This window comes from Schistocerca serialis, chromosome 11 (genome assembly GCF_023864345.2).
Source record: "Schistocerca serialis cubense isolate TAMUIC-IGC-003099 chromosome 11, iqSchSeri2.2, whole genome shotgun sequence".
NCBI lineage: Eukaryota > Metazoa > Arthropoda > Insecta > Orthoptera > Acrididae > Schistocerca > Schistocerca serialis.
Window position 1 is genome coordinate 203237144 of NC_064648.1, and position 18026 is coordinate 203255169.

The 18026-nt window shown below is 39.6% G+C and overlaps 1 protein-coding gene across 2 annotated transcripts in view; it reads right to left on the reverse strand.

The window, feature by feature from the left end:
• Positions 1-881: 881 nt before the first annotated feature.
• LOC126427143 (ankyrin repeat domain-containing protein 17-like) overlaps positions 882-18026 on the reverse strand; it is a 93061-nt gene continuing 75916 nt past the window's right edge. For both annotated transcript variants that reach the window (XM_050089369.1, XM_050089370.1), the window contains exons 3-4: positions 15203-15355; positions 882-1279 (exon numbers count right to left, since the gene is read on the reverse strand). In XM_050089369.1, coding sequence (XP_049945326.1) covers positions 895-1279; positions 15203-15355 — 538 coding nt within the window. In that variant the 3' untranslated portion in view covers positions 882-894. The remainder of the gene's footprint in view (positions 1280-15202; positions 15356-18026) is intronic.

An 18026-nucleotide genomic window follows, 5' to 3' on the forward strand; every position in this document is an offset into this window, starting at 1 on the left:
GAAAAATGATGGTAATAACGTTGGCAGAAACTGTATGACCGTGTCAGATAATCTGCTTTTATTAACACCATATCACATGTGAATTTATGTTAAACCAGAAAAAAACAAATCTTAGTGTTAAGGAAGTCGTACGGTGGATATACAATTTCACAATACATTTACAATAAATGTTCAAAAATGTCTCCACCGAGTTCAATGCATTTAGCTGTACATGTATGAACAGATTTTGTTGCTCGTTTCAGTTTCGCAGGGTTGTTCTTAATTTCGTCCATGGCATTCATAGTGTGAGCAAAGTAATGCCTCACATGTATTGACTTTGTCCTCACAAACTGAACAATACAGAAGACTAACTCGTTTCAAGGTTAGAAAAACGACAGAAACAACTCACTAAAGGTTGCCAACAATGACTTGAACGTTTCTACATTCTTAATGGAAAGTAAACAAATTTACTTGTATAATAATAATCTTTGCTTCTCTGGATGTTCCGGAATACCACTGCAGATACATGTCTGGGACACGTTTTATTAGATTCATCAGACCAACAGCAACAAGATAAATGGAAATCGTGCTTTACTTTAACCTCGTACAGTTTTGCGACGGCTTCATACTAGCGAAGTTGCTAAATGTTAGGCAAAATCTTTTATTAGCCATAAGTCTGTAACTAAACATTTGTGGACCTATGTTTATATGAACTTTTTTCTCTGTTCTTACTTGTAGAGTGACATATTAAAATATTTGTCTATCTTCGTGAATTATCCTATAACTGCACAAAGAGGGGTACATGCAATTAATACAAGACTAAATTTTCTGTACTGTTTTTATTTAAGAAAAACATGAAAAAACAATTAGTAAAACTTTACTAATTTTGCTGATAAGTTTGTGGTACTGGTAGTTTCATGTTAGCATCTCTACAATCTCCTGGTGGCCGCACACCCTGGCAACATATAGCGGCGTGTCCCCATCTCCATCGCGGGCCTCCTTGTCGGCCCCTGCCTCCAGCAGCCGAGACACCACCTCTGTGTGGCCATACTGTGCGGCCAAGAGCAGAGGCGTGCTCTGCCAGTTGTTTCTGGCGTCCACCTCAGCCCCACTGCGCAGCAGACATATCACAGCCTGCAGACATCCCTTCCGTGCTGCCCAATGAAGGGCAGTGTCCCTCCTGAATATGTCCCTCGCTCTCACATCTGCACCAGCCGCGAGCACCGCCCGCAGCCTGCTGATTGCCCCCTCCTTAGCCGCATCAATCAGCTCCCTGCCCTTCTGCTCTGCGGTAAGGCCCCTGCAAAATACCGAGGAGTTCTCACACATTTCTCCAAATACACACGTCTAATGAAGAAAACTGTCATAGAAGAAGAGCAGTTCCAAAAATGGAGAAACATACTATTTACAAGGAAATTATTTACTCGAAATAACAGACACACGCACACACACACACACACACACACACACACACACACACACACACACACAGACAACGACACACACACTTTAACTTACGTTCTTATTTCTTTCTTTTATGTGTCTGAAGGCAACAACAAATCTGCAGGTTAGAAGAGTAAATTAGCATTTTACAATTTTCAATGCGGTAGGGTTCACAGCTGCGATGAATTTTTTGAATGATTTCTCGAAGCCTTCAGCTGCCATCCTATTTATTTCCTGTACGATTGTACAATTTCGGCCTTAAACCATTTTCAAGTATCTAAACCGGAAGTTTCATACAATGGATACATTACTGACACTTATGATTTTGATGTAGCAGCAAGTCATATCTTAGATATACTAGGCGCATTATATCTTACTTTATGGATGATTTTTTTAATAATAGATTATGTCATATACGTCGTTGCTGCTATGACATCATGTTGTGCTGTGTCAAAACGCACGGGTTACGTTCGCCTTTACAACTGATGAGCATCCGACCCGATAAATGGCTAATAACACCTGGTCCTTACTATAAATATATGTGTACGATGTATTAAGCGGGACAAAACATGTTATAGGTGATCCGAGGGCGCCGACGAAGGAAAAAAAAGAAAAAAAGCAACAAGTGGTGAGCGCATGGGACTTAAAAAAAAAAATTGTTCAAATGGCTCGGAGAACTATGGGACTTAACTTCTGAGATCATCAGTCCCCTAGAACTTAGAACTACTTAAACCTAACTAACCTAAGGACATCACACATATCCATGTCCGAGGCAGGATTCGAACCTGCGACCGTAGCGGTCGCGCAGTTCCAGACTGTAGCACCTAGAAGCGGGACTTCAGCGATGCAACATCTCGCCATCGCTGGGTCCAGAGATGCTGCCTGGGCGATGCGCAGCAGCCGGCTGCTGTTGTAGACAAGCGACAGCATCAACGAATAATTAATTAATTGTCAAAAGTTGGCGTGGCGCTGAGTATTTGTTCGTGTAAGTGGTTCCTATTGTATGATGTAAGAAGGTAGTTAGTTCCCGAGCAGACCTCTTACCGACTAAGTTGATATATCGAGGTACGTCTAGGTCGGACAGGATACCGACCCATTGTATGGTGTGTTGAGGCACAGCAGTTGGCGTTTAAGGCTTGGGAGAGGGAAAGAAGTTTTGCTGGTAGAACCTTTATCTTATTTTTGTGCAGTTCACGGAAGCAGCGTGGATACTTTGTATTTTAGGCCCCTGTTCATATACGTGGCTGTGACGGTAGTTTCCTCTCAAAGCTGAACTATGGAATGTATGTAGGCACTGTGTGATTTTATAAATAGTCGCGAATGAGAAACTGGTTTTGGCGAATTTATGTGCTATGGCGATCGATTTATTGTCGTCCTGTGAACAGTTCGGTAGTGAGGAATAGTTTGCTATGATGGATACAGCGTGAGCCGTGTTAGAGAGAAGCAGATTTGCAGTTGATGAGTTTTTGGGAATCGTTGGAACCGATATCCTGTCCGTGGTGAACGATTAGTGGTCGCGGCTCGCCCATAGGTAATTGGGTTGTTAGCTGTTTTGTTGGAGTGGTTTGGTAGTGACTGGTGTGTGTCGAGAAGAGAAAGCCTCGAACACATTTTTGTTGTTGTTGTTTAAATACCATAATCATACAGAAGACCTAGAATTGGCTCGTACAGATTCGAATTGTTTCAATGTAATATGATAGATCGCACCAGTAGTTGAGTTCATAAGCGACAAGGATAAAAGGAACCATTTACAAGCTACAACTAAACGAAAACTTTGTTAGTCAAAGTGACATGTGGCCTATTTCAATATAGGGAACTTAGCGGGTCGCGTTTAGCTAACGCCTGGAGAGGCTCGGAATTGTGTTAAATTGTTGCTTAAGGTTAGGGTTAAAGAGGCGCTGGCGCCTAGGATTTTTGTTTAATTTTATTTCATTATTATTGAATTTCCGTTTTTGTGGGGTGTGTTAGTCTTTGCTGACACTCGCTCACTTATGTGAATTAAATTGTATTGAGATACCAAGACCCAATAAATACCAGTTTTCTTGGGTTAAAAGAAACCTTTACGTGTGGTCAATTAGTAGCTGTTGTGGTAGCTATATTTTGTGAGAAAAGCAAAGATTTAGTTTCAGAGATACTAATAACGCTTTGCATGACACAATTTTACGATGGTATTTGTAAGTTTTGCCTGATCAAAAAGTTCATTAATTGAGTTGATCCACGCTAAATATACAGAGGATAGATATTCTAAACAGTTAAAATGATTTCATGTACGCAAAGAGTAGCCTAAGTAATTTCAATTAGAATTGAAGTTGTCGAAAGTTATCATAGACAAGTCAGCGATTATACTAATAGCAAAGATTGGTAACTCTGTGGAATACGTTACGTCGTATTATTTACATAGGAACATTGGACTAAACAGAAACAGATTTAATGGTAGCTTCAATTATCTTAATCCTTATAGATATCTTTGAGAGCAACTTAAATTCGATTGGTCGTAACACGACCATATATTGGGTGTAAATACTGTAAGTAATTAAAAGATTACGAGACTTTTCCTGAGATAGTGTGCTGCGTTGTGAGAGTTTTGTTGTGTGTGAGAACAATTGCAAGCTAGAGGTAACATTTAGCTTGACATAATATAAGTAGTTATTGTATTTAAAGTGGTTGGTGTTTTGTTTTGTCCGATAGTACGATAACGGAAGTTGTTATCGAAATCTGCATGTCTCTTAACTGCTGCTCGATATTGCTCGTCAGTGTCATTGGAATGTTTTAGCGTGTCTATTCGTGGTGTAATAGTGTCACTGTACGATACGTTGTGTATAGTATAAGTGCTGTTTATTATTAAAACATTTGAGTCTGTCGTCTCGTCAATGTTTATGATTGCTGCAGTATTAATTATCCGAGCGTTGATCTGTCTTCAGTTCGTCTTTTGAGAGAGCAACTACGGTATGAGCTAGACTCCGAGTATTTGCCAGGCGTTCCTCTACGACAAGAATCTTCTGAAAACTAATAGCGATCCACAGACATAACATCGACTGTAAAATTAGAACTGTACCAAATGTCTGCTGTAGTGGTCGATTGGTTCGCTCAAGCAATTTTGCGCGGCAGGAAGCCATACATCAGTGGCATAGCGACGTTGATACAGTACGATCCGTTATCGTTGTGAGTTCAATCTGGAGTACCGCCAGTTGGCTCGTTACAATGTTTTGCTCATAAATTAGTTTGAGGTGTTCACTCTATTTTAGGAACACGTTAATTTCGATCAGTTTACTGGACCCTCGTTGATCTCAGTACTATTTCATTAGAATACTGTGATAAATGCGATATGTAAGATCTTTGTGCCAACTGTTCAAAAATGACGTGCTCCTACAATAACAGAACAAATAATTGCAAGTTATTTTAAAGAAATTACATACAGTAATATTTACACTAATGATGAACGATAATTAAATATAACTGAGAACAAAAAACATATGCAGGTTAAGTAGCAAGTTTCTGTAAACTAATTATAATCTTCCTAGGGATAATTACGTTATGTATAAGAGATGTGCAACAACTGCTCGAAATTAACGTGCTCCTAAAATAGCGTGAACACCTCGAACTAATTTATAAGCATAACATGATGTCATGTGAGCAACGACGTATATGACATAATCTATTACTAAAAAATCTTCCATAACTAAGTTATGATGCGCCTAGTATATCTACAGATATGACTTGTTCCTACATCAAAATCGCAAGTGTCACTAATGTATCCAATGTGTGAAACTTCATTTTTAGATACTTGAAAATGGCCTAAGGCCGAAATTGTACAGTCGTACAGTAAATAAACAAAATGGCAGCTGAAGGGTCCTAGAAATCATTCAAAAAATTAGTATTTCATACACTTCTCTAGATTACCATTTGGACTACTGCTCTGACTAAATCTTAGCTTCTTGAACAAACTGTGGACATCTCGCTGATGATGTGTGTGCTGAGAAATGCACTTTGTCAATTATACCGGTGTGTGACAGCCTCACTGCATGAGCATAGCAGACAATCCTGCTTTCTGATACTACAAACTGTGTGTAGCTTTTGCTCAAGAGTAAAAGGTAACAAAATCTTTTATAAACTAAAGACATTACAGAACAAATTCATTCTGTTATTCTGCCAAGTGAGACATTACAACTGATAAACCTAATAGCCACCAATCGGTCTCACTCAAAAACACTCACACACACACACACACACACACACACACATACACTTTTTCTGAAAATATAATGTACAAATAGGGCTGTTAATGATGCTGTTTCAATGAAAATATTTCTTTTCATATACACCAGTCAGATTCAGTGTTATGTCATTTCTATGAAAATGCTTCTTAGTCTTTCCTATTTAATGACGAGACAGGTAATTTCTCCTGGGACCAATAGTTCTTTGCTGTTTTGCACTTACCATCAATCTAATGTTTTAGAAGTTTCTGATTCCCTATAGACGCTTTAATTCCCTACATTTTTATGTTTGCTTCTTTCTTCAAATCCATTACTTTTTTTGCTAACCAAAGATTGTGACTGTACTGTGTCATTTTGTCTACCCTCAGATGACTTTACTGTTCCCTTTCTTAAAGCTACTCATTTCAGTTCTATTTTATTCCTTTCTTCCGTTTCAGGCAATAATTTCCAAATAATCTTTATGAAACCTTCAACAGACTCCGGTCCTTTTAATTAATTCAGGACTTAGGTCATTAATTTCCTAGTTTTCTGAAGTTACGCCATTTTTAATCTGTAGTTCATGAACTATAAATTAAGTTCAAACTGCATATCTGTCCCTGGAAATAATTTCCAGTTCATACACTGCTTTCAAAATCTTTGACTTACCATTATGCCATAATGTGAAATCTCCTGCTGTCTCCATATGTTTTTTACGTTTAGAATCTCGTTTCCTTATTTTTAAACCAAATCTTAGCAATGATAAAGTTGTATTGTGCAAAAAAATATTTTACTCTTTTCTTGTCTGAACTGTTTACTATGAACTTCCATACTAGGTAAGTCCAGACAATTATCTTGATAAAAGACTTGTCAACATTTAAATTTATGTTTTTTGTTAATAAATTACTCTTTCTGGGAAATGCTTTTCCTTCTACTGCCACTTCACATTTTATAACCTCCCTACTTCAGCTGTCGATGGTTATTTTCTTATGCAAATAGTACTAATGATCATAAGAGCAAAATGTGACACCTAAATTACACCTGAAGCCAGCATAAATATTTTGAAATATGTATATCCATTTGATGCTGGTTTCAGTTAATATTATTAATTGGGTATTCTTGTGACATCAGAATATGTGGTGCAATCATTGGAGAGTTCGTGAAGAATTAATCTTAACATTTTAAGCGTTTAAGAACTTATGAGCGTGTACACAGTGTGTAATGAGATAGTAAATCAAATACTGACTTTTTTGATGTGGCTATCCAATAGATCATTGGTTCAATATGGATGCCTGCCACGTGTACATTTTCAGTGAAATAAATAAACATGAACATTATTTTGTGAATTTAACGAGCCTGAGATACTACACAGCTCTTTTCCAAGAGCTAGCGAACCTAGACTAGTGTGTGGAAACAAATTTATAGCCGAATAACACTCAAGACATCGCAATTTATGGATCTGAATACTGCAGCTACTTTTTATGGTTTTCCTTTATTACGCTACATTGCTCTTTGCCCTACATCAGAGATCAGATTTGTGGTACATACTGAGGAATGTGAGCATTAGCAGAGCTTGCTTAAGTCAGCCTGCTATGCCCCATGCTTTCATGCACAGACCTAAAGGCTACACCACTTCAGTTGCTTCTTTTCTGTTCACAATACTCATGTTGAGTCTCTTACCATCATTCATTTGATTCCACAACTCCCGACCCCGTCCGTTATTTAGGTTTTGCAATGCTTTCTCCAACACATTGTCTCCTTTGTGTAGAGCTTTCCTTTTGTTTCCTTTGACAGGATTCACAATTCTGCCATATTTAGCACAGCAATTTCCACAAAGCTTATGTAAATCGCTTTTTTGTAACATTGGAGATTTTGGCATTTTCTGCCTACTAAATTGATAATATTGTGGGTATGTAAGATGATGTCAGGCTATCACTTATGTAGTTTGTCAGCATCTACAAAGCCTGGGACGCTTCCATTATTTGGGTTGTTTCAATAAATGTGCAGTAAACACGTTTTGTAGCCCACATACAATGTACTCCTGTTCAAATGTGCAGTTTGCTGTCCTAATCAGGCAGGCTGTACAGCAACATCAAGGGAATTTTAAGGCATGTTGAAATGATTGTACCAGATCGATATTGTGTAGAAGAAAGTGTAACATACCATCAAGGGAGAAAAATTAGAGTCTTTCCAAGCATGGGTACCACTCCACAAAATCCTTTTGGGTCAATATAAGAAGCTGCTCTGAGGGTGACATGTGCAATACTTTTGCTACCAGCTTCTGTAGGCTGCGCAGGAACGTTGACAACAATGTATGACAGATGATGCCTCAAATGAAGGCAATCCAGACTATCTTTTATTGCTGGTCGAGTTGTGAAAGCTGTGAATCAATACCGGTAGGCAGAACTGTCTGTCATTTACCGGACACTGCTAAAGTGTGTTTGTGAACTTTCATTGAGCGTATCATACAATGTTAAAATTATATTTTGTAACACAATAACATATGCCTATCAGTAAAATTGCTCATACAAAATCTTTTGTGCCATTAATTACATCCTAAGTAAACAAAACCTAAGTGAGCAGTTTGCTTACATAGGGAGAACAATGGACCCATTGTTCCTGAGAATACGCAGTCCCACTACTCAAGAGAACTGTAAGCAGTTCTTAAAGCACAACTATGCAGGTACAAACCTGATATATTCCCCAATCTACGATAGAAAAGATTGTGGAACCCTACGTAGATTAACTCCGTAACTGTGCACGATTTTCCGATTTTTCCATACAAAAGAGTGGAACATTTTATTAGATAATGAGAATGATTATAATTATAGTAATGTAACAAGAAGAGCGAAAACTTACTTTTAGTTGATTCTTAACTGACATTGAGAGTAAATATAGTGGTAAAACTGAAAGTCGCGTTCAACGTTATAAAAGCAGAACAAACATACCGATAAATATTCTGAGTCTTGTATATCTCAAAGCAAGGTCCCACACACAAGCTCGGGAATGAAACTGCTGCCACAAGAAGGTATATGTGTGGTATGTGAGCGGGACTGTATACCGTGAAAACCGAGGCACCCGCGGTTTCAGACGATAAAATAGCAGTTCCAAAGCGCAGACAGAGCCGAAATTACGTCCGACGCGATATTCGCGGGTCTCGCGAAATTCCCCAGAAACAGCTGAAAGGAAAAGTCCACGTCGGCCGCAGCTGGAGGGCTGATGTACAGAGGTGTTAGTGTATCACGTTATCAGGGTCTTCATCCACTTTCCATTATAAGTTCTTTTACTGAATCTCTGAACGAAATGAGTTATCACATTTTGTCACATTGATTCCTGTAAATCAATTCCTGAGACTCCAAGGTGTTATTGCCAACCAATAGTTGGTCTTCACTGAAACAGATGGTTCATGCAGAGAATTCCAGTTGTCTGAGTGTGGCAGTCCTTCCTGAGTCTACCCAAGACGACACACAGAATTCAGTTCATCTTCAGGTATTCAAGTGTACTTTCCTGACATAGAAGCAAACAAGTTCAGTACAGATACTGGAAAATTTCATGTCACAGTCGCACCAAACAGGAAAATTTTCTGTTGCACACTAAAGATTTTGTCAGATCATTTATGTAGGCTATGTTTTAGTGAATCCATACTTTCAAATACGCACGAAACGCACTGAGACCTATAATAATGTACACCCAACTCCATGTGCACACTTAAAGTAAAAAGGACGGAAAACACACACACACACACACAAGCTGTAGAGTGTGAGTGTATATTAATATTTCATGCTGCTTTCTATAGTAGCATTAGAAATACTCCTGTCAAGCAAACATTGGATTCCTGAAAAGATTGTCTGCCTCACGGCGCTAATATATATACAGAGAAATAAGAAAGTGTAACTTGTGTCAGAAAACCTCTCTTTACTCATCCTAGCAGAGAATATCCATATTCTCATTTGGCAAACTGTGTGCCGCAAGAGTTAAATAATAAAATGTGGCAACTTCTCTACAAAGGAAAAATAAAAAAAAAAAAATATTGTTTTCCAATTCTGACAAGATAGATGTTCCAGCTGGTAAACGTACTATTCCTTTTGCATATACTTAGTTCAATTTTCTGTGAATATTAGAAGCGTATGGAGATGCCAATGCGACTGTTCCAGTTTAAAATCAGTCCATGCAAAGAGACGAAAAATTAATGATCTAATAAACACTTTATATAGGTATTCAAAAATAATCTTAACATGCTGATAATTTATACAAAAAGCTATCGAATGGCAAGGTAGAAAACGTGAGGTTTGAACAACTTCACTGTTTTCAACAGCCTGCAAGTTGTTTTGAATCCCACAGTGCTTTACTAAGTGTGGCCGTGGTGGAAGTGGTGGGCCTATGCCTGCTTCTGTTGTGTTGACTGGTTCACATAGAACCACAATCTGACATGGAATACTAGCAGTGCTGATGTTTCATTTCCTAATGGACAGAAGTTAGAACTTGTAAGGACTGTGTGTCTGAATCAAATCCTGATATGTGGAATCCGAGACTTTACTAAGGAGGAACCAAGCTGCTTCATGTACAATATGTGTCTATCTTTTAAGCTGTTGTAACGGGAATGGACTGGTAAGGTTCAGTGACGTTTTAGTCACTTTGTTTACCATGTACTCTCATCACTGAAGTGCATATTTTCTTGAATCTGCTCGGTAATTGGCAACTGTTTCTCTCCACACCACTTCCTGTAGAAGTACTCTCTGCCCCATTCCAACACATGTTTAGGATGGAAAAGTTACTGGAAGTCTACACTCTGTATCCTGGGACATACGTATAAGCACTTCTTTGCTTAAGGAATTTTTAACTGTTCAGACGATAATCACAAGATGCAGAGGTATACTTAGTTAACGCCTGGAGACAGGGTTAGATTACACCTAGATTATAGGACAATGAATAGAGGCACCACAATTAGATATTGTATTGTAACATGTAATATCCCGAAACATATATAGACATAGAGAACAATTCAGCAATGATGATGAGTACATTAAAGTTCAAGAGGAGCATTAGGAGAAATCTAAGTGTAAATAAGTGGGATACTGAAGTGCCAAGGAATATGACATGCTATTTAAATTATCTGAGATTGTAGATAAAGCAATAACGAAGAACACATTAGGCAGTTAATTTCAGAATGAGTGGATTTCTTAAATAAAAAACGAGCCACAGAAGTTGAATAGGCAGTTGAATAAAACGAACTGTGAAGAAATATTGGCGAACGGAAAGAACACTTGAATTGATTGACGAAAGAAGGAAGAACAAAAAAATTGGAGAAAGATAGGAATACAGCATTACACATCACTAAGGAGTGAAATCAATAGGAAATTCAAGGACATAAAGTAAAATATCTACACAAAAAATTAGAAGAAAACGAAAAGGAAACGGTCATTGGAAGGACAGTTTCAGCACACAGAAAAGTTTAATTGCTAGAGCACCAACATTGAGAGTTCGAAAGAACGCTGCTATTCAACACCGACGAGAAAGCGATGGGTGGAAAGAGTACTTTGAAACCCTCTAAGGGAGAGGAACCACTAGGTACATAATACATTAGGACATGGAACTCGAATATAAAAACATAGAAGATTCAATATTAGACCCAGAGTTCAACAATATTTGGAAAACTTGTGAACAAACCAGGTGGAATAGTTAGATAATATACCTTCAGAATTTCTTAAATCATTGGGGGACGTGGCAACCAAACGATTATTCAAGATAGTATGTAGACTCTACGAGACTACAGACATACCATCATACTTTCAGCAAAATATCCTTCAGATATTCCAGAAGCGAGAAAATGCATGTGAGTGCGAGAACTTTGGTTCAGTCAACTTAGCAGCTCATGCATCAAAGTTGCTGACAAGAATAATGTACAGAGGAATGGAAGGGAAATGAGGGTCTGTTAGATTTAGATTTAGAAAAAGTGAAGCTACCAGAGAGGGATTTCTGAATTTGCAGTAGATAATGGAAGCAAGGTACAATAAAAATCAAGAAATTAATTTATCTACCACTAAAAAAACATCTGACAATGTAAAAATGGTGCAAGTTGTTTGAAATTCTCAAAAACTGGGTATGAGGCATGGGGAAAGGAAGGTGATATAATGCATATACAATAATCAGAAGGTAACAATAAGAGCAGAAGAAAGAGCTGTGTAGATTAAAAAAACGTATAACTCAAGAATGCAGTCCCCTCCTCAGCTGTTCCAACTGAATATCAAAGAATCAATGGCGGAGATAAAAGTAATGATCAGGAGCAGGATTAAAATTCAGGCTGAAAGGATTTCATTGATAGGTGCGTTTGACAAAATTGCTATCCTCAGCGAAAGTGAGAAAGAACTTTGGGCTGCTGAATAGAATGGACAGTCTAATGGGCACATAAATTAGATTTATAAGCAAAAGAAGGAACATAGTAACAGAAATAAGAGTTGCTATAATCTTATGATCAAGACAGGGGAGTAAAAAGTAGGCGAAGTGAAGGAATTCTGCTGCAGTGGAAAAATAATTGTGTATGGTGTAAAAAACAAAGTAGTTGAAGAATACAAACTAGCACAGACAAAGAGGGCATTCCTCGCCAAATGATGGTACTGGTGTAAAACATAGGCTTTGATTTGGGGAAGATATATCGTATAATGTATATATGGAACACAGGATTGTACGAAAATGAATCGTGGATTGTGGGAAAACAGCAGCAGTAGGGAATCGAAGTGTTCCAAATAAGGTGTCATAGAAGGATATTGAAATTGAGGTGAAATGGTAAGAAAAGAAAGGAGGGTCTTATTGTAGAGTCGGTGAGGGTAGAAGTATAAGAAAAATCCTGACAAGTACTAGAGACAGTTTCGTTCGACATAGATGAAGAAATCACTGAACTGTCGTGATACCGCAGGTAGCTACAGAGAATAAAAACTGTAGGAGAAGACAAAGATTGAAATATATGCATGAAATAACCCACGACTTTGGGTGCAAGTGCTACTGGGAGGTAAAGAGGTTGTCACAGGAAAGGAAGTTGTGGAGAGTCACATCAGACCTGTCAGAAGCCTGTATCCCCACACTTTACAGAAAAAAAGAAACAAAACTGGGAAGCACAGAAGGGGAGTTCAGAACTGTTAATCTATTATTGAAATAGGCACAAACGTCATCTATAAGATTTTGCTTTGCATGTGTATGTTTACTGGAACTCATTTACCCATTCTACGGCGATATGAACAAGCCACTCCACATCCTGAGTAGCTCATACAGAACAGCCCTTCTCCACTGTGAGTTCTTCGGTTTTACTTCTTGAACACTGTACTTCTTGTTACCAGCCACAATTTAACCAGAGCTCTAGAATTATTTCTGCTCTCTCATTCATACTACATACCCCACATTGTAACATAACACTGTCCTTAAATTCTCTCCTACTACAGCATTTCCATACCTCATGATTGTTACGTCGTCATCTTGTTTTACATACTTAGTTACCAGTTCAGTGCTGTCGTATACTTACTCTCCCTACATCTTCATTTTCTGTGTGTGACACTGAATTATGTTCCTGAGCTATTGCTGGCATTGATTTGCTGATTATGATGAGGATAAAGCTATCACTGAGCTGTTTAAAATAACTTACTCTCTGACCTACCCTCCTATTCACAATAAACCATTCTTCCATAATACCATTTTCTGGGGCTGTTGATATGACACCACATTTGTGTGACCAGATATCTAAATCATCATTCCATTTCGCTTTGCTGATTCCTACTACATTTAGATTGAGCCTGAGGCGGCTGTTTCATACAAGAGCTTTTCGTGCAGTGCATGACTGCATTTAACCCCTAGTTGATTCACAGACCGCCAGTCACGAGTCGTCTCTGATCATGAGCAGAATTCACCTTTGCCAAAATAAGGATGTCCTCGTTTATCTCAACGCAGGAGTCCAAAGCTTTGTCCTGAGCCAACCAAAGTGTTCATTTCAGTTCCATCATGCTTTGTAAGACAAAACACCATTTTCTCGACCTCTGCTTAGATCAGAATGCCTTCGGAAGTAGTATTTCAGACGTTTGTCTTGTGTGAGATATGAGCGCTTTCAGCCAGCTATCTTTGGTGTAATAGTGAGACCGCAGCGAGAGACAAGCACTTCAGTTGACTTCATATTACTATATACTTTGGATGTATGATGATTTTCAAATTAGGGAAAACTGTGTCTGTTTCCTGCTGTATTTTACATGTAGATTTCACACTCAGATTGCTTGGTCTTTGTTCTCATTTTGAATTGCTTCAGAAAATGTAGTGATTAGGAACTATCTCTGTGCTAGGAGGCTGTAAGTTCAAGTGACAGAAACAGCTTTCCCCAGTCGCAATTACATTTTCAGGCAATTTATAACCTTTTTTTTAATTCTGGGACGTAGCTAAGCAGGGATGTTAGATAATCCGACTCTATATTTGTTCATAGACATAATGGTGAAACTGTATATTTGATCTGCTTGTAAACTGAATTGGGTTCCTGATATGTTTTGCCTTCACAAATTCATTACCTAACACCTTGTTTTCTGAAACTACCAATTACACCATGTGTATCTGCATCCATGAAACTTCCTGGCAGATTAAAACTGTGTGCCAGACTAGGACTCGAACTCTGTACCTAGGAAGCAGAGAGGACGGGTTGTGAGACGTGCTTGGTTAGCTCAGCCGGTTAGAGCACTTGCCTGTGAACGTCAAACGTCCCGAGTCTCGGCGCGCCACACAGTTTTGATCTGCCAGGAACTTTCATATCAATGCACACTCTGCTGCAGAGTGAAAATCTCACTGTGGAAACATCTGCCGCCACGTTTAAACCTTTACACATGGTTTCACGGGGAAACAAGTTTCTTATCTTGCGTTTACATAAACTGCGTTCATAATGAAACGTCCCCATTTTAAAACAATTTATACACGACTGTGCTTAAACTGACATACAATATTTCTAGCGCAACGCAATCTGACTTTCAAAAATCCCTACAAAAGAATGGCCCTGACTAACATTAACCTATACGTTTCACAAATCACTTACCTCACAAAAATCTTGGTTACTCGAACTACTGCAATACAGCGAGCACCACTACTGCCAGCTAAATAAAAGATTCAAACTACAGAAGGCACTAACTACTGATAGGAATAGTTAGCAAATGAAAGATTTTAATAGAGAACAAACAATGTATTTACCTTAATAGTCATAATATATATACCAGTTCATGACATCCTGTTTTATAAATTTAAAAACTCCGCCATCTCTCTCCCCACATCCACCACTGCTGGCGGCTCACCTCCAACTGCGCAACGCTACGCGCTGTTCACAGCCAGCTGCTCAACACTACAATGGCGAGTATTACAACAATGCAAAGCAGCCACAGACTGCACACAGCACAGCCAGTGATTTTCATACAGAGGTGGCGTTACCAATAAAAAAACCTAAACAGCCTACTCACAATAACCGTGAATGAAAACTCATGGGCAGTTTGAAAGGCAGAGGCAGCTTACTAGTATTTACAATACATTTACTTTTTAGATTCTCTAGGTAATTTGTGTGTGAGAGTAGTGAGGGAACCCACCGCAGACGGGAGACGACGTCGTCATCAGGCGGTGCAGTGCTGCTGTGCTGGGCAGCCGTGGGCGGCGAAGCTGCAGCAGGAGTCTGGCTGTGGGGCTTGCGATGGGTGTCTGCAGTGGTGGTGGTGGGCCTGCTGTCGGCAGGAGCTGGCGAGCTGCACACACATAGAGGAACAGAGCTGGAGTGTGGCCAGGCGTGTTCACGTGAGGACCTGGAGGCAGCTCACTACAGGCAGCGCGGCTGAGAGGTTGTCCACACATACACTATGTCAACAAAAGTGTCCGGACACCTGGCTGAAAATGACGTACAAGTTCGTTGCGCCCTCCGTTGGTTATGCTGAAATTCAATGTGGTGTTGGTCCGGTCTTGGCCTTGATGACAGCTTCCACTCTCACAGGTATACGTTCAATCAGGTATCCCATTATTCAGGTATACGTTCAATCAGGTATCCCATTATTTACCAAGTGCTGCACTGAGGAGAGGTATCGATGTGAGTCAGTGAGGCCTGGCCCAATGTTGGCGTTCCAAAACATCCCAAAGGTGTTCTGCAGGATTCAGGCCAGAACTTTGCGCACGCCAGTCCATTACAGGGTTGACTGTCATGTAACCACTCCGCCACAGGCCCTTCATTATGAACAGGTCATCAATCTTGTTAAAAGACCCAATCGCCATCCTCGAATTTCTCTTCAACAGTGGGAAGGAAGAAAGTACTTAACATTAATGTAGGCCTGTGCTGTGATAGTGCCACGCAAAACAACAAGGGGTGCAAGGCTCCTCTATGAAAAACACGACCACATCATAACACCACCGCCTCCGAATTTTACTGTTGGCACTACACACACTGGCAGATGGCATTCACCATACCCACACCCTGCCATCGGATCGCCACATTGTGTATCGTTTATCGTCACTCCACACAACGTTCTTCCACCGTTGAATCGTCCAATGTTTACGCTCCTTACACCAAGCGAGGCGTCGTTTGGCATTTACTGGCGTGAAGTGTGGCTTATGAGTAGCCACTCGAGCATGAAATCCAAGTTCTCTCTTCTCCTGCCTATCTGTCATAGTACTTGCAGTGGATCCTGATGCACTTTTGGAATTCCTGCATGATGGTCTGGATAGCTGTCTGCCTATTACACATTACGACCCTCTTCAACCGTCGACGGTCTCTGCCAGTGAACAGACAAGTTCGGCCTGTACGCTTTTGTGCTGTTCTTTCACGTTTCTACTTTACTATCACATCGGAAACAGGGACCTAGGGATGTTTAGGAGTGTGGAAATCTTACGTACAGACGAATGGCACAAGTGACACATAATCACTTGATCACGTTCGAAGTCTGTGATTTCTGCAGAGTGCCACATTCTGCTCTCTCATGATGTCTAATGACTGCTGAGGCCGCTGGTACGGAGTACCTGGCAGTAGGTGGCAGCACAATGCAACTAATACGGAAAACCAATGTTTTTGGGGGTGTCCGGATACTTTTGATCACATAGTATATACAGCAAGTAAAACACACACACACAATGCCAATAGTTCTCAGTCATTATGAACAACTTACCAGTGACCTAACCAGATTCAGTTGATTCTCTCAAGTTCCCCTTAGCAGCACTGCACCAAAGAGTTGGTTGAAAATCCAAATGGCTCTGAGCACTATGGGGCTTAACTTCTGAGGCCATCAGTCCCCTAGAACTTAGAACTACTTAAACCTAACTAACCTAAGGACATTACTCACATCCATGCCCGAGGCAGGATTCGAACCTGCGACCGTTGCGGTCACACAGTTCCAGACTGTAGCGCCTAGAACCGCTCAGCCACTGTGGCTGGCTTGAAAATCCAGTGCAAACAGAATGTACCTACTAGCTGACTGTTTTGCTAAACTCAACTAGAGAATTATTGGATGGAGCAGCTCAAGTACATCACAACAGCAACAATTGCAGAGGACTCAGGAATGAAGTAAACTGGCTGGAACATAATGTATATTCACTTCACCTGATACTATGATCATGAGACGATATTCAAAGCGTTTGTAATTCATGCATGAAGGACTCGACTTTGGGATGTGTAGGGAATAAACAGGAGGACAGCATGTCTTGAATTGAACACAGAAGGACATTCAGGAGCAAACAGTGTAGGGAACTCAAAACTAGGACTTCATGATAGAAAGGAGCTACCACATGAGGAAATTTAACTGCTACTGAAAGTACTATTTTAGATACAAATTATAGTCAGTAAATACATAGCCAGGTATTTGAAAATGAGCACCCACACTTTGTAAGCATCAGTCAGATCATGGAGTGGTTAGTCAGCTATGAAATTTCTCACTGAGGAGAACACACAGACTAATGTCTGGCATTGTGGTTACCCATTACGGATATTTTAGAACCCATGACAGTTAATTGAACGTAAATACATAAAACTGCTACCAGTCACTTTTTTAACAGTTATTTATTATTCCTTGGACCGGTTTTTGAACCTGGTCAGTTTCATCTTCAGATGGTTTTCTGGAAGTTACATCACTCTTTCTACCATAATGCTGGATGCTGGCTCTGTGATAGAAAACGAACACAGTTTAATATAACATGATGAGTAATATTTATCTGTCGATATGGATGGAAAATTTTAGTTTTATTCTTACTGTGACAGTATGGGCAGCTTTTGTCTGTTAGCATCCCTCTCTCTGCTTCCATTTTGATGGCCAGTTAGTACATCACTCTACACATTTCTACACAATCTGTATACATTTACACTGTGATAGCGAAACTTTGCCAGCATCCAGCATGTGCTATACAACTGTTGCATGTTACAGAGATAGGCATATTTTGCTC